Source organism: Vombatus ursinus, unplaced genomic scaffold (genome assembly GCF_900497805.2).
Source record: "Vombatus ursinus unplaced genomic scaffold, bare-nosed wombat genome assembly UNPS02014863.1, whole genome shotgun sequence".
In the NCBI taxonomy this organism is placed as follows: Eukaryota; Metazoa; Chordata; class Mammalia; order Diprotodontia; family Vombatidae; genus Vombatus; species Vombatus ursinus.
In genome coordinates this window covers 6,894,745-6,920,068 of record NW_020954641.1, presented here as the reverse complement: position 1 = coordinate 6,920,068, position 25,324 = coordinate 6,894,745, and the positions used below count along the sequence as shown (strand labels likewise).

The window sequence follows — 25,324 nt, the reverse complement described above, 5'->3', positions numbered from 1 at the left end:
ACAGACTTGATAATGAGAGAGTAAATGCCATAGACTTCCAAAGGACAAGAATATTACTGGAGAGATTTCAAGAAGCATTCATCTCTTTGAGCAAAGGGCAGTATTTTGACAGGTTGTAGGAATGAATTGGGCATTCGAAGCTATGAAAACAAAATGAACAAAAAGTATTTGTGATTGGTGGAGAGGGTTATGAGAAGCACAGGTTAATAAGGTCATGAAACAATTTAAGTAGTTCAGTTTGGCTGGAGCAGAGGGGCTGTAGTGGAGTACATGTAAAGGAAATAGTAGAAAAACAGTAGAAAATTAATGGAAAATTGGGTTTTATTTAGTAGGTAATGGTTGGTGAGCAAAAGGAGTAACATGATCACCAGGATGTTTTTAGGAAGGTCATTGTGGCAGTGCTATATAGGGAAAAATAAGCTGGGGACGTCAGTTTGGAATCTGCTAAAATAGTATAGGCTAGTACTCCCCCAAAATTTTTAGTATATGCTCCTAATATGTGTATATTTATTTATAAATTGTATGCATATGTGTGTTACTGTACTAATAATTATATACTTTATAAAATTTGCACAGAATTGAAATTTTAAAAGGATGATATAAACATGAAATATTTCTTCCTAGGGGCAAACCTGAGAACTGCTACAGTTTATTGAGTAAGGAAATAACATGATTCAGACATATAGTTTATTTAGGACCGAAGTGGAGAACCTTCGACCTTGAGTGTCTGGATCCTTAAGTGTGACCTTTTGACTGAATCTGTTGGATTCACTTAAGGATCTAGAAGGCTACATGTGGCCTCAAGGCCCCACTTTCCCTACCCCTGCTTTAGTAGTACCACTTTGACAGTTATGTGTAGGAGGAATTGGAGATGGGAAAGGCTTGAGGTGCAGGAAACGAATGAGGAGGCTATTGCAGTAGTCCAGGAAAGACACATGAGGGCTTCAACTAGGGTTGTGGCTATGTGAGTAGAAAGGAGACCAATGCAAGAAATGAGGTGGTAGAAACAATGAAATTTGGCAATTGGTTTGATATATTGACTGAGGGAGAGTGAGAAGCATAGGAATGAGGAGTCAGATATGAGACTGAGATTGTCAACTGGAAGGATAGTGGTACCTTTGGCAGGAATTAGTAAATTTGGAAGAGGAGTTGATTTTGGGGAAACAAAAATGTAAGGGCAGCTGCTGTCTGTCATAAACCATCAATGCCTACTTATCCTCTGCAGCTCACTCTGTTCCTTCCCAAACAGGTAGGGGGCTAACCTGTCACTGCCCCCTCTGGGATAGAGACAGGTCCTAGAGTGTGCTTTGATCTAACACCAAGATGATCTGGAGATCAGGGAGTGAGTATATATGGGGAGAGGAGGTAGGCATGACGGATTTTCCCATTGAGATCCCAAAGAAAATTCCCACTTGTACTGCTGCTCCCCTGGGGTCAGGGAGCAGGTAATAGGTAGTAACTCCCTGAGGGGCCTACAGTTCACTGAGAAGGGGTAGAAGTTAGGAGCATGCACACCAGAGGAAGGAAGGGTGAGAATGGAGGGTAGAGATAAGGTGGATTGGGGGAAAGGGAGAAAAACATAATTGTTTTGGAATCAAACCCCACAATTATCCTACCTATTTTACTATTTTCTAGTTAATGATATACCTCTTGTGGTTAGGCCAAGGGTGAGGAACCTGTGGCCTCAAGGCTACATGTGGCCTCAAGCCCAACAAGGACCTACATCCTCTAGGTCCTCAAGTGGGGTCCTTTGACTGAATCCAAACTTCACAAAACAAAGGGGTTTTTTCTTTACTCATAGGTTCACCACTCTAATTTAGGCCCTCATCACTTCCAGTCTGCGTTATTGTAATAGCTTTCAAAATTGGTCTTCCTGCTTCTAATCTTTCCCCTCTCCAATCCATCTTCTACACAGCTGCCAAAACAATCCCCCTAGCACTGATCAGATCATGTCTCCCCCGAGCTGATCTTCAGTGGTTCCTTCTTGCCTCTAAGAAAACTCCTCAGCTCTGGCAAGTAAAACCACCACAATCTGGTTCTAGCTCACTTTTGCAGACTAAAGTCACATAACTCAACTCCCTTTTACACACTATCCATTCTCTAGCCAAATCAACCTGCTTGCTGCTTCCTAAACATGACATTACCTCTCCCACTTCTGTACCTTTGTGTGGGTTCTTCCCTAGCCTGTCATTAATTCCCTCTTCACCTTTACTTCTTAGAATTCTTGGCTTCCTTTAAGGCTTAACTCACATGCCACTTCCTCCAATATTCCTTTTCTTATCTGTTCAGTCATTAATGCCCTTTGCCACATCAAATTTTCTTGTACTTATTTATATGCCCCAAGCAGAATATAAGCTTCTTGAAGGCAAATTCTGTTTATCATTTGGTCTTTGTGTCCCCCAGCCCATAGCACAGTGCTTTATATATAGTAGTTAGATTCTGAACAAATACTTTTTGAATTAATAAATCCATTCAACAAATATTTATTATATAGCAAATATTTTATATATATATGTATGTATATGTGCCAGGCACAAAATCTAGGGAGGCGGTGGTACAAAACCAAAAGTAAAACAGTTCTTCCCCTCAAGAAGCCTTCATTCCAATGGAGGAGACAACATGTACATATGTAAGTTAATACAGAAAACATTCAGCATGAATACAAGGAAGTTTGGGGAGGAGAACACTAACAGCTGGGGTGACCAGGAAAGACCTTCATGTACAAGGTGATACTTAGACTGAGTTTTGAAGGAAACCAAAGATTAGGCGGACAGCCAGTGTGAAGGCAGAAAGTTATATGATTAAGTTCCAAACTGATAAGTACCAACAATAAGAGCTGTGGGAGTTAAGAAAATGGGCCAGTTGTCCTGGGATGAGATGAGACTTGAAATGGGCACAGAGGAAGAATGAATAGGCATATACAGGGTGTCCCAAAAGTCTTAGGTCAGTTGTTGTTTGTTTTTTTTTAATTTTTAGGCAATTAGGGTTAAGTGACTTGCCCAAGGTCACACAGCTAGTAAGTGTCAAGTGTTTGGTCTGAGTTCAGATTTGAACTCAGGTCCTCCTGACTTCAGGGCTGGTGTTCTATCCACTGTGCCACCTAGCTGCCCCTTAGGTCAGTTTTAATCAACTAAGCTTGAAACTGCCCTAAGACTTGTGGGACACCTGGTATAGGCAGAGGGTCAAAAATAAACAGGGTGATAGTGAGAAGACTTGTCCATACTGAGTGGAGAGTTTGAAAGAAAAAGTTGAATAGCTAAGGTCAGCTCAGGAAGGGACTTGAAGGTCATCATATACGAAGCTTGGATTTTTTTCCTATAAATGATCAGGAGGAGCCTAATCAAGGTTGACTAGGCTAAGGATGAGAGATCTGTTGATGATGGCTTCCTACATAGTAGGCTATAAACTTCTCCATTGGTACTACACTTAGGACATTGATGTATCAGTAATTGGTGTGAGTTCATTCACACTCCATTAATACCACATTAAAGATGATTGATTGGTTGGGTAATGATATATGGAGATATTTGATTTCAGTCCTGGCTAACATAGCGTATCCAAACTTCTATAGGGCCTTTAAGTGGGAGAGAATAAACAGATCTGAGAGAACAGTTTGTAAAGAGCCAAGAGGTAATAAATAAGAGAAGATGCTCTGGGTGTTCAAATACAGTTCTCTGAAGAGCAAGCCTAGCACCCCAAGGCTTGAATCAGGTAGCTCCAAGAAAGCAGGAACTACATGGCTCCAGAGATGGGAGGCAGTGACTGGAAACACTGGCAAAACATTGAAGAAATTTCAGGACCAAGTAGGAACCTGAGCCGTAACGTGGAGGAAGAAATGCAGACCTGTGCCCTTTTGAACTAAAGAGGTCCAGGGTGAGGGAGAGTAACTTTCTTGGGATCCTTAATGCTTTTCTTTTTCTGTTGGGGGGGAGGGGAGAGACAATAGGTAAAGGAAGGGTTCAACCACAATCAGTTGATCAAGACTCATTTATTAAGCCCTAACTATGTGTCATTCCCTGCTGGGAATACAGATTCCAAATTAGAACTGTTTGTGCACTTAAGGAGTACTTTTATTATAATGGGGAGACAATATATACATATGTAAATATGTATGATTGATACACACACACAGACACACACACACACACTCTCTCTCTCTCTCTCTCTCTAGATACACAGTAACCTTACAGTAGAAGGCACTAGCAACTGGGGGCAGCAAAAGCCTCCTGCAGAAGGTAGCACTGAAACTCTTGAAGGAAACCAGGAATTCCAAGAGCGAGAGCTGTTGAGGGAAGGTATTTTTGGCATAGGTACAGCCACTCCAAGGGCAGGGAGACAGGCATGGGGCATAGTATGGTGGAACTATAGAATATGTGGAGGGAGGAGACACGTGTTAGAAAACCACGAAGTAGGAAGGGAGCAGGTTGTGAAGAGCTTTCAGAATCTAACAAGTTTCATTTTTATCCTAGAGCTAACAGAGAACCACTGGAGTTCATTAGGTAGGAGAGTGACATGACAAGTGCAGTATTTAAGGAAAATCACTTTGGCTATGTGGGATTCCTCACCAGAGAGGGAAAGAACTAAGTTGTCTTCTTGACTTTCTATGAATTCAGGAGCAAATACTTAATGTTTTTCATTTTCTGTCAAGTAAAGTAAAACCCATTCTATTTTTCTGTCTTTCAGTGAATTGTTAGCTTAAATGTTCAGGGGGAGCTGAGACCCTTATATTCTCTTATAGAGAATATTTTGAAAGAAGTCCTTTGGGGAGGGCATGATATAAAGAGAGTGCAATTTGCATGTGTATGTGGAAAATCCAAAATTGAACCTGGACAGTGGAAATCATGTTAGATTTAGAGTCAAAAACCCTGAGTCCAAATCCAGACTCTCCTATTTATTATCTATGTGACTTGGGTAATTCACTTAACTTGTCTGGGCCTCAGTTGTTTTATCTCTGAAATGAGGCAGTTGGGCTAGATGGTGCACAACAAGGGTAGGAAACCTGTGACCTCAAGACCACATATGACTCTCTAGGTCCTCAAGTGCAGCCCTTTGACTGAAGTCAAGCTTCACAGAACAAATCCCCTTAATAAAAGGATTTGTACTATAAAACTTGGACTTGGTCAAAAGGCTAAAACTTGGACTCAATCAAAAGGCTGCACCCAAGGACCTAGAAAGCCGCATGTGGTCTCAAGGCCGCAGGTTCTCCACCCTGGTCTAGCTCTTCCAGCTCTAAATGTATTATGAACCCCAAACTTTGGTTCTGAGCCACAGGTTTTATATATAAGCTCCCTGAAGGCAAGGGCAGTTTTGTTTTTCTTTCTGACTTTGTACCTGTTACAGTGCCTTGGACTGTAGAGAGCTAATACATGTTAAATTGAACAGGCATTGAGGAAACATTGGAAAATTCTTGAGCTGGGAGATGATCTTGTAGACGGATTATTCTGGTAGGTGGATTATAGGCAGAAGAAGCTAGAGGCAGGAAGACCTGTTCCTATTAGGAAGCTGTTGCCATAGACTAGGTGTGAGATAGTAAATGGTGAATGGACTGAGAAGGGGATGTGATAGTACTATGTGATGTTCTGTATATTGTTTTAATTCCTCTTTTTGCCATTATGCCATAGAGTAGACCTTTAGAGCTCAAGAGTGTTAACTTCTGCCTCCTAAAGTCAACTGTTTCTTTGCCTTTGTGCTTCCTTTCTCCCTTCTAGTGTTAAGTTATTTTTCTGAAGATGTTTTGTGTATTTGCTTTTGTGGTCATTTCTCCAGACATAGACTAATTGATGAACTTTATAATATTTCATGGAGTTGTTATGACTTTTAGATGTTTCATCCATACCTAATTATAAGAATGCACACTTATTTTGAAATGGATCAACTTTTAAATAATACCCTCTTATAATAATATCTCTTCTCTGGAAAAAGAATTATCAAATAGAGATATCCTCTACCTCCTCCTTTGGATTCCAGTAAAATTATAAATGGGGATTTATTTTGCAAGTTTTTCCTCATTCCAGAGAACCGAAATAGATTTTGAAGTCTGTCTAGGGTAAAGGATTCTTATTGTTTTCTTATAAATAAAAATGAAACACAATGTAAGGATAATTTAGTCTGTCTTTTAGCTTAGATAAAGTCTGTCTGAAAGACAAACTGAACAAAGACTCTAAACAATAATTTCTGAAAATCAGCTTCATGAAAATATTCAGTTTACATCTTGTATTATTTTCCATATTGGATTTGCCCCATGTGGAATTTTAAACAATTACTAAGTATCTCAAATTGTGTTTAAGAACTCAGTTTTCATACCAAACTATAAATTCAAGTTGTCATTTTCTTCTCCCCAGGGATTTAAATATTTAAAAAACTCAAGTGATCGAAAACTGTTTTAAACCTCATTCCGAATTTAAATCCAAGGTTGGCATGCCTCTTTAAACTCCTTACAGTTTGTATTCATTTAACAAAAAAATTTTTGAGCTCTTGCTCTTTGCAAGGGAGAGTGACTTGCATGTCTCTTGCGTCAAGCATTCCTAAGCCCTGAGGAAAAAGGATACAAAAAGGGCTAAAACTGGCTCTCTGCTTTTGAGCCCTCATGGATGCAAAGCTCTTGGACATGGCTTTGCCAGGGTTCTCTCTTCCCTCAATTCTCCTTTTCATTTTATAGTCTAGTGGGAGAGGTAAAATTTATGTACAAATAATTATAACCCCAAAAAACAGCTTAAGAGAATTACAAATAAAAATGCCAAGAGAATTTTTGCCTAACAGGGGTTCAGGCAGACTTTATTGTATGTGTTGATGCCAGGTGATGGAATACTTAAGCCTAGCAGTGGTGCATATAATTTTATTGCTGCCTGTAAAAACATATTTTTCCCATCCTTTACTCTCTACACATTCAGAACCTTCCGTTTTCCTCTTTCCTAAATAGCCTTTCACACACATCCCTCAGTATAATTAATGTTACCAGATATTAATTTGCAAAGGTTTCTGGACGATAGAGAGAGTTGTACATCATATTAAAATGGGTTATCACAGTGAAATTAAAAGTATTATAGGATTTAGAGTCAGAAGAGATCCTGGAGGTCATTTATTCCAACCCTTTTAATTTATAGGTGAGAAAGTTGAGGTCCAGAGAAGTAAACTGAACTTCCCTAAGTTATATAAGTAGAAAATGGAACCGGGATGTGATGCCATGACTTCTGACTCCAAATGCACTGCTTGTTCCAGTATTCCAGTCAGCCTCTTAAACTACATAATAATTTCATGTAGTTATTTCTTTGCAAAATAGATCACAGAGATACCTACGGATCTGTTGTGGTTTGTTTGGAGGTCATCTTTTACAGGCTGTACTATCAAGTAGGATGAAAAGAGAAGACTATTGGAGGATTTTGAAAAGAATAAGCAAGTGATAGAACCTGAATTAGTCTGCTTCAAAGTTTCCTCCTTGACTTGAATACATTTTTAGTAGCTTTTAGGAGAAAGCACACTATCTTGGGAACCAGAGAATTTAGATCTTTCCTCCAGTCAGACAATGGAAGAACTGATTTAAAGTTCTACTGTCTGTGGAGACCATTTCCACTCCGTAGAAGTCACCACTACTTAAGTCAAGACTGGAGGAAAGACTAACTCCTCCTAGAGAAGTCAGACTTGGGCCTACTTTTCTGGTCAGTGTATAAGAGATTTGTTACTAAGTTATTAAGTATTTAGATTGTGCTCACCCTTCTTTCCTGTGTTCCCACTTTGGAAACTAGGAGAAAAGGATCAAGGAAGATAGAGAAGAAGGTAAAAATCTATTCACATGAAACAACATAGTAATTCAGGTTCTCTATGAAAGAGAATATTAAGGATCTCTTCTGGCTACTGTAGGTTTCCTGTGAATATTTTTGAGCCCAAGTCAAGTTCTTTTGACTCCAGGGTAGTTCTTTAGACTCTTGGTAGTTGAAATAAGCTCAGATACTCTGTAACTGGGCTGGAGTTCAGGTTATAGAGACATGTGGAATGATTTGGCCAAATGTTAAGGGTACATTTAGTTCTTTTTGTACACATGAAGTAATAGGCTCACTACTGGAATATGATCTCTCCTCCTCCACCCACTTCCATCAATTCAGAGTGGAATTTTTTTCCTTTTAGTTCTTCTGTGTGTTTATCAGCTTCAAAGTGAAATTTTGAGTCAGACTCAAATCAGAAGGGTAGACATAGGGCTCAGCTGATTGGAAATTTTTAATGAACTTGCTTGAAATGTTTCTTAAGGGATTTACTTGAATTTTTTAAAAATGTAAGTATTTTTGCTTAGAAGAGACTTTTTTTTTAAAAAAGAAGTATGTAAGTAGTGGCTTTTGTCTGTTAACAGGGACCCAGGAATCAATAGAATGTCTTTGTCAGAAGCATCGTGGTTCAGTGGAAAGAGCATAGGACTTAGAGTTAGAACACCTTGGTTTGAATCCCAACTGCAATTTGCTACCTGCATGATGTTGAACAAGTCTTTTAACCTTTGTGGGCTTCAGTTTCTTCTGTAAAATGAGAGAGTTAGACTAAATGACCTCTAAGGTCCCTTCCAGCTCTAAATTTATGATCTTTTTGGATATTAACATATATCTAACCCTTTCATAAGACTTGTGAATATATACATAGTTTTTTTTTCTTCGGTATATTCTCCCGTGGCAAATTGGATCATTTCAACTTGCACATATGTTAATAGAATGATCAGAACCGAAATATTTTTAGTACTTATTCCTGCTGGGGGAGGGGGAAGCTGGGGACTTGATGTGAATCTAATAAATACTTGCTTTAATATTTCTAAATAGGATCTTTCTGTCCTTGTAATAAATATTATTTCTTATGAAAGTGGATGCAGCCATTTTGGAGTCACTCTGTATGCACTGCCTGTGGTTGGGGAATCCCTGATTTGTGTGGAATTTTCCATGCCTCTTAGCTCTGCAACATGTTAGCGATAGCTTAAGTAAAAAGCTTTTTCTAATATACAGGCCTGTGTCTCCTTCCCCTCTCCTTCTCTCTCTCTCTCTCTCTTCTCTCTCTCTTGATCTCTTGCTCTCTCTCTCTTTCTCTCAGCATTCAGTACATTCAGTAGATGCTAAAAATTTAGCCTACATATCTGAGATATTTTGTTTGTTTAATACATCAGTCAGAAGGCCAAATCCATCTTATCTACATAAACTTTTATTTGAAAAAAAAATGAGTCAGCATAAGATATCTATTTTGGAATGATTTCCCCAGGTGCCTTATTTCTTACCACAAAACCTTATTCTTTGTATGTGTATCTGGGGGTAAGATGGGGGTGGAGTTGTTTTACTTAGTTTTGTTTCTGGCTCTGGGCACCCGGTTTCTGATGTGGCAGATAGATTTAGATTCTTGTAAGCAGCCGTACACGTGATGATTGTAATTTGTTTGTTGACCCTTGGATTTTGGATTTTTATACTGATACTACTATGACCGTCATCAGAAAAGTTATTATGAAAATAATAGCTAATATTTATATAGTACTTTTTCAAAACATTTTATATACATCATCCCATTTGTCCAAAATGATAGCAAATTGCAATAAAAGAAGTCTAACCAGACAAATCCTTTTGGAGTTTGGCCTTATCTAGAAAATTTTCCCCTTCCTCAGGAATTGAATGTCATATACCAGTTTGGAAGAGGTCAGCACAGCTATTTTATGTACTCTGGTTTCTCCCCATACTGAGTTGTTGGGTTTTTTTTTTTAAAGCAATATTTTAGAAAGGGAAAGGATCAAAGAAGAAATATGACCATTGCTCAGGGTAGATGTCTTTATGACAAAGAAAACAGAACCATGTACCTTTTGGTTTGTTTCTGTTTTCTCACTAGAGTGATTAATATTTGGATTAGAAAAGACAGAACAAGAATGACAAGATAAAGTTGGAGATAAGACTGCACAAACTGTGCATAGTAAGTCCCAAGTCATCAGGCCCATATGATTTATGTCCCATGGTGTGCTGAAAGAGTTAGTAGATGTGATTTCTGTGCCACTGTCAGTTGGGTCTTTGAAAGGTTATAAAGAATGAGAAAAGAGTTACAGGATAAAAGGAAGGTTGCCCAGATTTTCCGAAGAAGGGAGAAGAATAGCATCTACTGACTATAGGTCAGTAATCTTGACTTCAATTCCTGGCAAAATTTAGCATCTTTTATTGAAGGGATATTTTGTGAACATTTAGAAAAGAAATCAGTGATCACTAGAACCCAACATGGCTTGTTCAAGCACATATCATGCCAGAATTGAATTGAATTCTCTCTTTTAGACTGGCCAGTTGGAGTAGTGGTATAGGTTAACCAGAGTTCATCAAAGCATCTAACAAGATGGTAGGAACCAAAAAGTTAATAATGGATGAGGTCAAAATGAAAAACAAAAAACAAAACTTCTGATGGAATGCCTCAGGGATCTCTTCTTGACCCTCTACTGTTTAGGATTGTTATCAGTGACTTTGATAAAGACTTGACTTGCTTATCAAATCTACAGATGACACAAAGCTGGTAAGGATAATTTAGATGGTAGTTAACATTAACATAGTCAGCATCTAAAACAATGTGAGCTGGCTAAAACATTGGACAAAATCTAATAAAATGAAATTTAAAAAGAATAAATGTGAAGTCTTACATTTATGAAATTGATTTTTTTGAAGTATAAGATAAGGGAAGCATACTCACCTAGAAATATCTGCAGTTTTTGGTGAACCGCAAGTCCGGTAGTGGACATGTAACCAACAAGCAAATGAACTCATAGGCTACATTAGAGCCTTAATTTCCAAAACAACTGAGGTTATTTTCTGCAGTGCTCAACCTTGGTTGAACCACTTTTGGAGAATTATATTCTACAATCTCCACATTTTAGGAAGGACATTGACAGACTGAAAAACATCTAGAAAAATGTAACCAGGTAAAGATCAACAGAAGAACTTGGTACATTTTGTCTGGAGAATACTTCAGGGAGTACATAATATTAGGACGTAAGATTTTTAGAGAAGACAAAGAGGAAAAAGTTGAGACTTTTGCTCCCAGATGAAGAGGTACTATATGAAATTGCCTAGTGCCAGACAGGGCAGGGGAAAACAGTCCTTTTTACCACAATTAGAATACATCCTCTTCAGTATAGTGTTCTCGATGAAGTCTGGCATAAAGGCTATTGATGATTTGTCAGAGAAATGGTTTATTTGCCCTAATGTGGTATTAAGAGATGTGTTTGTTATCAAAGACTTATACATGCAAGTGGTCATGGTTCTAATATGATTTCAATTTTTCCTCCCTCCTCCCAATACCCTTTCCCATCCACCCTTACCACCCCCCATTTTGCAGTTGGCTAATTGCTATTCTGGCCCAGCTCAACCCTCTATTTGGACCACAGTTAAGAAATGAAACCATCTGGTATCTCAAGTATCACTGGCCTTGAGGAAGAGGATGATCTGTACGATTCTCTGTCATCTAGGTAAGTATAAATGGGGCCTTTCACATGAGTGTTGCTGGGTCCGTGATTAGGGACAGATTTTGAAGGCCATTTGAATGTGTAGATGTGCCCTGATTTAAACCTGACCTGGATTAAACAAACAGATTTGGAAGTGAATCACTATAGGATTTTCTTCAATATCAGTGAATTTACAAAAAATTGATGTTATTCAGCATAACTCACTGGTTAGTCCATCTAGACATGCTTTGGGGACAGCACTCACTAGTTCATTAGTACCATATAGTATTCATTAGTGCCACATTGATGGACATAATTAAATTCAGTTAGTAATATGTTCAGTACCATGTTGAGAACATGTTCAGTACCATGTAGAGAACCTTTTGGTCATTGTAAACAAAGTAAACTACACTACATAGAAGGTGTGTAGAGTTTAGGGACATTACAGTCAAGTCATGACTGTAGGAAAATGCTAAAGACTCTTAAATGAGGTTTTATCCGGAGGTTCTTTGAAGTTCGCTTTACACTAGGTGCTTCTTGGAAATTATTTTGGCATTTGAAAGAGAAAAACCTATGGGACATACAGATGTATGTAAATTGAATCATGTGTAATTGATTAAATGTATAAATAAAGTTTATGAAGTTGAATGTACCAGAAAGTGAGAACTTGTTTCACACAGGAAGAAAAATAATCTGAATTTATGTGAAGAAAAAGAAGAATCCTTCACCTTTTTCAGCCACTCTTTATTTGTAGATGAGATTAGTCATCAATCTAGACAGAGCAAAACTAGTTCTTAAAAGAGCTAAAATCTTAGCGGTTTTCTTTTGTAGTTAAGCCTTAAATCTGCCACATGGAATATAACTTTCTGCAGATTTTTCATTTTCCATTCCTGTGGTCAGTGGATATTTAGAGCCAGTCACCACCATCCAAGTTTTTGTAATTTATACATGGTATAGTGGAAAGAATCTGGGAGTTGTGAGTTCTGAGTTTTAGTAGTCATTCTGCCACCAGTTATTGGTTTAACCATGGCAAGTTATTTTACTTCTTAGTTTCTTCACATATAAACTAGTTTGAATTACTTCATCTCTTATGTCCCTTTTAGCTGTAAAGTTTTCCCCTCCAAAAATTGTCATTTTCCCTTTTTTGGGGGGGGGAGGGGTTGTATTTGTCAATCTGATAGGTGAGAGAACCAGAGTTGTTTTCATTTTCATTATGTATTGTTAGTGAAATGGAGCATTTTTTGTTCTTAGGTTAGATATTTTCCCTTTAGAATTGCCTTTTCATATCCTTTGACCATCTATCTCTTGGGGAATGGCTCTTATCTTAAAGTCCTTTAATTATCTTAGGTATCAGACCCTTATCAGAGAAACTTTCTCCAAAGATTTTTTTCCCCAGCTATCTATTTCTTTTCTAATTTCAACTACATTGATTTTGTTTGTACAAAATCTTCTATATTTTAATCAGAAGTAGTCATTTTATCTCCTTTAAATCTCTGCCTTGTTTGGTTAAGTACTTTTCCCCTGTCTATAATTGTGAAAAGAATCTTCTTCTCTACTCCTTTAATTTATTTATGATGTTGCTTTTATGTTTATGTACTGTATCAGTTTGGTGTTTATTGTGGTATATGGTGTGAAGTATTTGTCTAAACCTAATTCTGTAAGACTGCTTTCTAATTTTCTGAGCACTCATTTTTGAGTGAGTCTTTATCCGAGTAGTTGGCGTCTTTGGGTCTCACCAAAACTACACATATAAGTTTGTTTCTGATATTGTGAACTTAATCTGTTCTCCCTATCTAATTTTTCTAATTCTTTTTTTAACCAGAATCAATTTTAATATTTATTGCTTTGTAGTATATAGTTTGAGACTGGGTACTGCTAGGTTCTTTTCCTTCTCACTTTTTTCTGTTTTTTAAAAATAATGATTTTTAAATTTTCATACTATTTCCATAAAAAAAGCAGAAACCTATTATTGGCAAAGACCCTTAACCAAAAATTTGTTCCGAAGCCAGAACCACTGATAGTATAAATATTTTTAAAAAAGCAAATTCTAGGAGTGATCCTTAAGACAATATACATTCAGTCCAATTTCCTACACTTTTCTACAGATATATCTAACCTACAACCTCACTTTTTTTCATTATTACTCTAAAAATTCTTGACCTTCACTTCAGTTGAATTTTGTCTTAGCTCTAGTTTGGAATTTTTTTTGTAGGTCTAGTAACCTTTTGGTAGTTTGATATAGCAGCAAATCTGTTGAATTAATTTAGGAAATATGGTTATTTTTTATTATTGATATGACCCATCCATGAACAATTGATATCTCTCCAATTATTTAGGTTCCTCTTTATTTCTGTAAAGAGCATTTTGTAATTGTATTTATATAGTTCCTATATGTGTTTGTCTATTCTTTTCAAGCAGTTGTTGCCATTAACTAGCTTGAACACAAACTTAGTAGTCACTTATTTTGAGGACTGTTTTACTACACAGACTTAAATGCCCTTATCTTACAGATTGAGGGTACAGCAGGACAAAATCAGTCATACTAGGATCATGATCACTTTTTCATTATCAGTACTGTTTCCCAGTATAGTGATCCAGAAATACTGCCATAACATGTGTTTTTGAATTTTGCTAAAGTGCTACTAGCTATAGGATTTTAAAGGTTATAATACAGAATCAAAGACTGACTCTGAGCCTTGTAAAATAAGGCTCAGTAAACATTTATTAAGCACCTACTATGTGCCAAGTATATGCTAAGCATTTTAAGACAGGTAGTATTATGACAAGTGACATATAAATTGTCTTTTGGACTGTGGTCCATATTGTCTATATCAACAAGGAAAGATTCCTTTTGCATACTTGTTGAGCACTTAAACACACATAGCAACTTTATGTGTTTGATTTTTTAAAAATAATTATTTTAAGAGACCAAATTTGGAAAGTAGGAGGTGTAAGCCGGAACATAGTGTTCAGTTGACTACACTGGGGAACAATCATGCATGCTTTAGAACTATTCAATTTCATCAACATAAAAAAATACTATCCTATATGCTGCCTGACTTATTTTGTTGTTTTAATTACCTTAATTGCTATGATTTTCTTTCACTTATTGAAAGAATTGAACCACAGTAGTGAAATGATAGGAGAAATTGTAACTTATTTCACTCATTGATTAGCAATATTACACAAATACTCTGGAGTACAGATCTCTGAGATCTAAATTTTAAATGAGACTTAATAGATACACAGGAGTGTATCAGGATTGTTGTTCCTATATGTTTAATTTCTTTGTTCTTAGTCCACAATATTGAAATCCAAAACAGAATCCATAGCAGAAGATTTGCCTTTAGATGTAGAATAATAACAATCTGCAGAACAAGCATTGAGAATAGCATCATTAGTAAACCTATGTTCCTATTTAATGTACTTGCTGCTCAAAGAAAGGGCTTTTTATCAGACTTTCTCTCAAATCCAGACCAGCTTGGTCATGGTTCCTCATTTTGATACAGACATAGCATTTGATTCTACTGTCATTCAATTCAAATGAATTCAAATTCAAATAGCAACTGCACACTTCTCCTTTACTACCTGAACTTCCCCACCACAAAAATCATTCTTTTGCCCCCACTCCAGTCCATTAAGAGAGTTCTACCTGGGAGATACCATTAGCAGAAGCACCTTCAAACCAAATTTCTAATTAGAATTTTGCTGCTGATTTAGTCTATAACCTCTAGATTTGATACTTCCTGTGTCCTGTATCCTGTATCAAATTCCTTTTTCCACTTCTAATCTTGTTCTTCATAGCTGCCATCTGCCAAGGCAGAAATCCTTTTCACCTGCTATTTTTATCATCTGCTCATCCCAATCCTGCTTAGTCCTTCCTCTCCAAACCCCCACTGGGTTAGAAAAAAAATTCCTCTACATTCTAGATCTCTTTGATAGTCTTTTCTGCCCGTGTAGGACCATGACTTTCTCCCGAAGACATCACATCCTCTCTAGCACTGACCCATTCTTTCTCTCATGCTCTGCTGACCACTTCTAATTCCTGCTGATTTTTCTGCTAGCATCCTTCAGCAGCCACTCCTTTGTAGTTGATTCCATCCCTCATTATCACCCTGTCCAGAACCTCATTACAGGCATCATCCAACATCTAGATTGCTCTTTCTTTTTTTCTCAAAGAGTTCAGTACTTGGCTCACAGTTTTCTCCACCCATTTGCCTATCTTCATTAGGCTGAGACTTCAGGATTTATGTTGATATCTCTTCAAATATTTTGGCCTCCCAGTTCATCCAACTCTTCAGTTCCTAAAACCTCCATCTCTATTTTAGCAGCCCACAAGGGTAGTATTACTTCAGACCTCACTATTGCCTCAAATTGTTCTACTTCCGTGATCTTGTTTTAAAAGCAGTTATGTTTGTTTCCATCTTTATGCACCCCTTTTTATTAGAGTTAACAAGAAAAACAATTTGGTACAAAAATGTCTAGTTTTTTTGGGGGGGGACATACATACAAAATACCCTGCAGACTGAAAAAATATACTGCAACATTGAAATAACCAACATTTTATTGAAAAATGAGGCTGCACTTCCCCCAAAAAAGTACCTTATGTTGCTAAATATACATCCAAATCCAAGTTTAATAAAATTCCCTTTGAAATATTACAAGTATTACAATTTAGAAACAAAAGTTAGTCATAAGGACAAATGCAAATATTTTACATTAAAATTTCAGCCACTAAGCCTAAAAATATCAACAGCAAAGAAGTAGAAAATCTTTTAGGTGTTAACAAGATATTTTCTTAAAATTTCACAAGGGAAAAACATTGTAGTTGAAACTATTTATACAACGCCCTCAGATTATGCTTTCTTAATATGAAAGAGTTGTTGTTTTGCTATTTTGTATGAAAATCCTAGAGAACATCTGTAAAGGTTGCTGGGGAAGGGACATAGAGCAGTTAATGACATCTGAACAAGGACAACTTTCCCCAGGGGAGGGGCAGGACTGCTGAGCTACATAGGTAAGCATGGAACTCAATCCGAGGATACACCTCCATGACATGCTCCTATTTGATCAGTCTACCGTCCTGTCATTTCTGTTGCCTATTCTTCATCTTTATGATGACCTCTAGTCCCTCTACCCCCTTCCTGTTCTAGGCTATCTTTTTTCCTTCATATTTTGGACCACAGATGTATCCAACAGAATTGGTAGACTGTAAACTCTGTGAAAACAGATACTGACAAGCACATAGTTCCTGGTGCATAATAGGTGATTAGTAAACATTTATTAAATTGTTAACCAGTTCAATAAGTCTTTGTCTTCCAGCCTTAAAATACTTTGGAGCAACTGTCACAGTAGATAGAGCACCAGGTCTGGAGTCAGGAAGACCTGAATTCAGATTTGACCTGAGACTTGCTGTGTGACCCTGCGTAAGTCACTTAATCCTGTTTGCCTCAGTTTCCTCATCTGTAAAATGAGCTAGAGAAGAAAATGATCACTCCAGTATCTTTGCCAATAAAACTCCAAATGGGGTCATGCAGAGTAGGACACAACTGAAAATGACTAAATGACAACAACTTAAATCCCTTGCCTCTTGTCTTTTTTCCTTTTGCACTTTGCCAGTCATCGACCATGGGCTGCTGTCACCATCATCTTCCATTTTTAAGCTGCTACATTCATGTTATCTAACCTCAAATTGGCTTTCGTGGTTATCATCTCCAGTCCTCTGTCACACTCCACACATCATCCTTGCAAAATCTTTTTTTCTCAACCCCAAGTGCCATGTCTGTTCTTTCTCTTCTCTCACTAAATAACCCTAACTCCCTCATTCCAGAGAAAATTGAGTTCCATTGTTTTGAGTTCCTTCATCTTTCCTATTCCACACCTCAGACTTACACTATATCACTTTTTCAACATTGTTCTAGTCTCAGAGGATAACATGGACTTTCCTGCCAAGGCTAACACCTCTAATTGTCTCCCTGATCCCATCCTCTTCCATTCAGGAACATATGCCCTTTTCTTAGTCCTTACTACTACTCCTGACTTTTCTGCAGTTCTTGTCACTGTGACACCCTTTTTCTCCTAAATGTTGTCTTTCCTTAACTTCCTTGACACTTTTTTCCTATGTTTTTGGCTCTTTGAAAACTTCTTGGTCTTCTTTGCTGGATCGTGATCAGTCTCTCACTCTCTAAATTTTGTATCTTCAAAAGGATCTAGACTACTTTATCTTTCTCTATACTTTTTTCACTTATTGATCTTCTCTGTACCCATGGGTTCAGTTATCATCTTTACTCAGACGCTCCCAAATTTAAATAACTAGTGATAATATACTGTACTCAAACCCCACATCTCCAGTTGTCTGCTGGACGTCAACTGGTTGTACTTTCAGAACTTCAAACATAATTGTCCAAACTTTTGTATTTCTGTTGAGAGTTCCATCAATTTTCCTAATCAAGATTCATAACCTAAGAGTCATCTTTGACTCCCCTTTTGCCTTCACTCCTCATTTCCAATCAGTAATCAAGACCTGTCAATTTTACCTCTTAAACATCTCTTGCATCTATCCCTTTCTTTCTGCTCATTTGCCACCCTCTCCCTACCTTCTCTCCCCCATACCCCCAATTGAAGCCCTCATATTTACTTGCCTGAACTATTATAATATACTCATAGTTGACGTCAACTCCCTGCCTCTAGTCTTCATTTTTTTTTTAAGGCAATTGGGGTTAAGTGACTTGCCCAGGGTCACACAGCTAGTGTCAAGTGTTTGGTCTGAGGCCACATTTGAACTCAGGTCCTCCTGACTTCAGGGCCGGTGCTGTATCCGCTGTGCCACCCAGCTGCTGCTAGTCTCCATTTTCTAATCCTTCCTTCACACAGCTGCCAAAAAAAATCTTCCTAAGTCACAGATCTGTCATTGTCTTCTCCTTTAAAATAAAAAACAAAATAAGACAAACTTTTACTGGCTTCCCATTTCCTCTAGAAAAATACATTCTTTTTAGCCTAGCATTTATGGCCTCTGCCTTACTTCTCATTACTCCTGAGTATATGCCTAGTAGTGGAATCACTAGCAAAGTATATAAACAGTGTGTTTTCACATAATTCTGAATTGTTTTCCAGAATAGCTAGAGGAATTCAAAGCTCCTCCAGTGGTGTGTGTGTGCCTGACTTTCCACAGACATTAACTAATTCTGTATGTTATTATCTTTCATGCATTCTGTATTCTAGCAAAACTAGATTGTTAATTGTTCCTTGAATTCAACATTTCATCTCCTACCTACATTCATTCACACAGGTCATCCCTAATGCCTATAATGAATTACTGTCTCAACTCTCACTTTCAGAATCTTCATCTTCCTTCAAGACTCAGTCCAGGTATCACCTTTTCTGTTTCGTATCTCTTAATTTCCTGTAACCCCAGCTGAAATTGTAGCTATTACTAGAGTAATTTTTCTGTACTCTCCTTGACTCCCATCACTTCCTACTTTGTATTAGACCTTTATCTTTGTGCATATCCCATTGACCCCACTCCCACCCTAAGTAAAATATCATTGAAGTCAGGGGTTATTTCATTTTTGTTTTTGTATCTCTAGTACATATGTAGTAGTAGAGTTGTATGTATACACATGGTACCAGTATGTAACAGTAGTACGTATAATAGTGGGCATCTTGTAAATATTTAATTGAACTCACATGTATTAAATGAATCAAAATGTATATCAAATATATATGTGATTCAGGGTTATGAAGAAACTTGTTAATTTACTAGCAAATGACTTCACACTATCCTGTGAAAACAGCTGGCATATTTCTACTGTTGCTTGTGCCATTCTCTCATCTTCACATATTTGAATTCTGCTGTTCTTTAAATATCCAGCTCTTACCCCATATTTTTGGTGAAGCTTTTCTTTGATCATAGTAGCCACAATGTGCTCTCTTACCTAAACTACTCTGTTCCATCTATTTGGCATTTACAGCCATGTGTTGTCTTCTTATGCCTTATCTTTTTATGTCTCTTTTGTCAGTCCTACTAGATCATAAGCTGCTTGAGAATATCTTACCCTTGGGAGATAGGATGTGTGTGGCTGTGGGTGTGGGTGTGTATATGCCACCATATATATGCATCTTCTCAGGAGGTATGGGTAGTATGTTTCAGCATCAGTCCTGGGATTGTGGTTGGTTCACTCGCTACATTGTTTTTAAAACTACAGCGTTTTGTTTCTATGTATGCATGTGTTTGTATGTATGTATGTAAAATGTTAATAGTGCCAGAAGGGGGATTAGAAATCATTTTATCCACGCCCCTCATTTTACAGGTGAGGAAACTGAGACCCAGATAGTTAAAAATAACTTGCTTCATATCACAGAAATACTATGGTAGCTGAGACAGAACTAAAATCTAAGCCTCTTGACTTTCAGACCAGTGCTCTTGTGTCACTACCATGTGTAGTGACACAGGGCTACTTACCACAATTTGTACTAGGTGGTCAGTAAGTATTTGTGGGCTGGATAAGTGCCAAATGAGAACTATAATCAAATGAAGGAGTATTATGATCACTCAGTGCTGGAGCAGTTAGAAAGGGTCAGATTTCACTTATTTAGATGAAAGTTAAAAGTCAGAGTAAAAATGAAGTTCATTGCCACAGCAATAATTTTGACATACATCATTTAACTTGAGGGACAGGACTCTATTTCATCAAAGGATTTCTTCAGAATTTTTCCCTCTGGTTTTAGTAATAGCACTTTACATAATGCCTTTAATCTGAAAGTTTTAAGTACACAGTACCTTTGTCTTTCTTATTTCCCTCATTTTACAAATGAGGAAGCTTGAAAAGAGAACATGTGAGCTTATCTAAAAACAGAACAATTACTCAATAGAGGGAAAATTAACACTATATGTTTTTGACTCACTCTAACTTCAGATCACAAGATCATGTTATTTAACTTAATGCTTAATTTCTTTTAAACAAGTATCATTGAGCCTGTTTGAAAATAATTCCCTCATGCATGTAGTTTTCCCAGTCTCTGTTTTCCCTTTCCATGGTAGTTCTGTTGGTAGAAAGACATACTTTTTGATGTCTAATCAATAAATATTTAATGGAAACATACCATAGCATATAAAAGATCATCATTCACCAACTGTATTTTCTCCAACAAAGTTAATATTCTCTGCTAGTTTTGCAAAAGATCTGTTCTGCTAACTAAGGAAGGGTAACAGAGAGACAATGAAGCATCTTGAAAAACTTTTAAACCATATGCCACTAAAAGCTTTCAGCCCTGGTCATTTTCTTTGCCTCTAGCCCAAGTTTGGTTACTTACAAATTGTTTTGTATGTCACTTTGACTTTGGTTTAGTTTTAAAATGCTATTGCTTGTAGTTCTGTAACATTTTGATGCCTTCTGTCTTCAGGGATCAGAAATGGCCCGGCATGTACCAGTGAACTCTTAAGTCATTGGTGCCTTTGTGCATGAATTTTTGAGCCTTTTTAGTACTGAAGATGATGAGCCTGGCTACTATTCTTCAGTTTGGAACCTCTCTGTGAGACTTGAAAGGGCTGGCCTACTGATCTAAAGACCCTCCACATGTGAATATATGCATATACATGCTATATTTAGCCTCTAGATCTTCCATATTCTGCTTACTGTAGACTAATACCTAAAATGAATTTACAGAACTTAGATTTTTGGATCATACATTTAAAAGTAGAAAGAAACCTTAGAAAATCATGTGGGTCAACTCCCTTATTTTACCCATGAGGAAAGGTCACTTGCAGAAGGTCATAGATGTCATAATTAACTGAGCTGGGATTTGAACATAAATGCTTTGATTCTTAATAGGGCTCATTCTACTATACAAAGAATCTTAGTGTTGGAATGGACCACAGAGGCTACCCAGTCCAACCCACACATGATCAGGAATGCCCTGTACAACCTTCCCCAAGAGGTGGGTCATAAGCCTTCCCATAGAAAGACCTACTTAGTACTGATCAGAGGCAAACTCGTGCTTCCTAAGACACAGGAAATTAAATCCATTTGGCCTTATCCTACAGCACCACTTCATTTATTACCCTTAGGAGTTATATGGCACCTGGCTACTCTTGAGAATGACCTAGATGGTAAAAACAACCCATAATTAACCTGACTGGGTTTGGTTTTTTAAAAAGATATTATTATTATTTTCAAGTAAGCACTTATTTCCTTTCCTTCCTACTCTCACCCCCCCCCATTTGAAAAAAAGAAAGAAAGAAAAATATTCTAACAAAAAACATACTTAAAACAAATTTTCTGATCGGTGATAGCCAAAAAATGTTTGTCTCATGATGGACCATGAGTCCATCACCTCTGTGGCCAGAGATGAATAGCATGTTCCAAAGTCAGCTCTCTGGAATTGTGGTTGGGCATTCACTACATTGATCAGAGTTTTTAAATCTTTCAAAGTTGTTTATCTTCACAGTGTTATTGTTTTATAAATTTGCTCCTGGCTCCCATTATTTACCCTGCATTGGTTCCTACCAATCTTTCTAGGTTTTTCTAAAAACTGTTCCTTTTAACATATTTTAACAGTGCAATAATATTCCATTACATTCATATACCATAATTTGTTCAGCCATTCCCCTAATTGATGTGAGTCCCTGTTGTTTACGGTTCTTTTGTATACATGGGTTTTATTCCTCTTAATTTGATCTCTTTGTGGTATACACCTAGTAATGGTATCATTGGTTGAAAAGTATATGCACAGTTTAGTGACTTTTGGCTGCCAGGCTTTTAATGCTTCTATTTGATATTTTATAAGGATAAAGGGGTCTCAACCTTAGAACTTTGAAAGAAGGAATTCTGTTCTACTTGCCCCCCTCCTTCATATTTTTTTTTTCCTGTGAGGCAGTTGGGATTAAGTGACTTGCCCAGAGTCACACAGCTAGTGAGTGTTATGTGTCTGAGGCCAGATTTGAACTCAAGTCCTCCTGACTCCACAGCCGTGCTCTATCTACTGCGCTACCCAGCTGCCCCTCCTCATATTTTTTTAAACAAGAATGGACAGCCAGCAAGAGGACAATTAAGAAGCTACACACAGAAACAAAACATATTTTTATTATTAACTGCACCTGTAGTAATCCTGTTTGCTACTGCAAGAGAAGAGATGGCTAATTTATCATTTGATAAATTGATTTGAATTTTCATAGATTCCAATACAACCAATGTTACTTGTCCCTACTACTTTTTTAAAATTACATATTCCAGGTACCAATTATTGTAGTCAAGTGTGTTAAGATTTTAGCTTGATTATATCTTTAAGACCACCCCTTGTAAAAGCAAAGTATTGCTTCACATATAGAATCATGCGATTTTTAGTCCATCCCCCTCATTTCACACACAAGGCAACTGAGCCCCAGAAAACTTAGTTGATTTGTCTGAGGTCATATAGGTAATAGAGAAGCTAGGACTTGAATGCAGGTTCTCTCACTTTAAAGCCAGCACACTTTTTTCTATGCTACATTATTTCCCCACAACTAGACATGCCATATGTGATTTTGTTAATTTTTAATTATTGATCTGATTAACTTTTATGGTTGTCTCATTACCCTGATTTACTAAGTTAATCTTTTTCTCATGAGAAGAGGGATTTGAGAGCTAATAACTGGAATGGTTTTATTTTGCAGGTAAAGAAGATACATCCTCTACATGTTAAAGCACCTCTTAATCCAAAGACTGCCTTAACTCATCTGTTTGGAGACCAGCTGCCTTAAATATTTATACCATACTTGAATTTCCATCTTATTCTAAAGTTCAGTATTTTTTTTTCTGTTATATACTTTTAAAAAATTTACTCTTTGTCAACCTGTGTGCCTACTTACCTAAAGTACATGCCAAGTACACCAAAGGTATATGGACTCTTCTGATGCAGAAGAATGTAATTTTAGTGAGATATATTATTCTTTTTTCCCTGTTCATGTCTAAGAACTTGAAGCCTCCCCCCACCATTAACCACATTAGAAATAAATGATGTATTCAAGACTCCTACAGCAAGATGAATGGCTACAGTTTTGTTAATCGCCAGGAGATCATGTTCAGAGGAAAAATGTACCCTAAAGGTGTTGGAGCTGTATCAAGCTGTATTTTCCAAAGAGTTTAAAATTAAATTTCTATCTCCCTTTGGAATAAATTATTTTTTTCTGCTTTCTACGGAAGTCTGGTTTCAGTGTTTGTGATTTTTCTTTTATAAGGACTATTTGTACCTTCAGGTAACTTCCACATTGCTGATTTTAGAACTTTAAAATTCTAACTTTGGAAAACTTCTGGAATTTCTTTGCTTACTGATGTAGGCAGCTATGTAGTTTGGGATACATGAATGAAAATATATTCACTCAAAAAATATTTATTAAGTACCCACTGTGCAGGGGGGAGGAAAGGCATGGGAATTTTAGATAAGACATGGTGGAGCTTACCAGTGTACTGAAAGAGTAAGACACAAACATTAATAAATTTATAATATGAGAAGTCTATCAGTGTTGCAAGACAAAATGAAAGATCAATAAAGGCTTGGGGGAGGAGGGGAATAGATAGCATTTGGGTCACAGAATTTGAGAGTTGGAAGAATCTAAAGTAGCTATCTAATCCAATCCTAACACAAATGGAACATTCACTACAACCTGCTCAAAGTGGTGTTTGAATATCTCCAAAGAGGATGAACCCCACAACATCTCAAGGCAGACCATTCCATTTTTGGACAGCTCTAATTGTTAGGAAGTTTTTCTTGACACCAAACCTCAAGTTGTCTCTTTGAAATTTTACACAATGCTCTTGGTTATGCCCTCTGGGACCGAAAAGGAAAAAAAAAATCTAATCTTGCCTCCACATAATAGCCTTTTAAATGCTTAAAGATGGCTATCATGTCCCCCCAAGATCTTCTCCAGGCTCAACATGCCTTGTTGCTTCAACCAATCTTTATATAACATGGACTCAAGACCCTTCATCATCCTGGTTGCCTTCCTCTGGACGCTCTCCAGCTTATTAATATCCTCTTTAAACAATAGTGCCCAGAACCGAACACAGTATTCCAGGTGAGGTCTGATAAGGGCAGAGTACAAAGAGATTATCACTTCTCTATTCTTGGAAGGTACATCTCTAATGCAGCCCAACATCAAATTAGCTTTTTTGGCTGCTATATCATATTGCTTGCTCACTGAGCTTTCAATCCACTAACACCACCTTCCCTCCTCTCCCCCCAAATCTTTTCCTAAACAATTGCTATCTACCCTATCTCCCTTATTATACTTGGAAAGCATACTTTTTTATACTGAATTGCAAAAATTGGGTTTAGGTGGCATGGCATGGTCAGAAAATAGTGTAGTGACCTTGCAAATGAAAAGAGATCATTATAAAGGTTTGACTGGAGGGGAAGCAGGAACCACCACTTAGGGAGATTATTGCAATAATACAAACAGATAATTATTTAAAATCTTTATTAGCATGGTGGTAGTGGGAATAGAGAGAAGAAAAGGTAGGAGAGATTGAAGAGAATTTCAGAGATGTGAAATGAAACAAAAGAATGAGGGAAGTTAAAGATGGAGATTTTGATCATGGGAAACTGAATGGTAGTGCCACAAACAAATGGTGAAGTCCAGAAGAGTAGTTTTTAAAGCTAAGTTCAAGACATCTTTAGCTAATATAGAGTACTTCCCATGTCAGGTGCATATAAAGAGATGTATAATGTAGTAATACCTGTACTCCTAGGATCTCCAAGCGTAATTGGAGTGAAATGTGCACATAAATCACTAGGATGCAAGGACTGTCTATGATTAGTAGTATGAATGCATATTCCTATGAAATTCAGTATAGGGAGAGGTAATGTCCATCCCGGGACAGGGGCTGGTGGTGAAGGAAGGCTTTTTAGAGTGAACCAGGTCCG

General features: G+C 37.3%; 1 protein-coding gene across 1 annotated transcript in view; it reads left to right on the top strand.

Annotated features, from left to right (window-relative positions):
• ATP6V0E1 (ATPase H+ transporting V0 subunit e1) overlaps nucleotides 1-23,603 on the top strand; it is a 44,106-nt gene extending 20,503 nt beyond the window's left edge. The window contains exons 3-4 of the mRNA XM_027841669.1: nucleotides 11,320-11,449; nucleotides 23,076-23,603. Of these exons, the coding sequence (XP_027697470.1) occupies nucleotides 11,320-11,413 (94 nt within the window). The 3' untranslated portion in view covers nucleotides 11,414-11,449; nucleotides 23,076-23,603. The remainder of the gene's footprint in view (nucleotides 1-11,319; nucleotides 11,450-23,075) is intronic.
• Nucleotides 23,604-25,324: the final 1,721 nt, after the last annotated feature.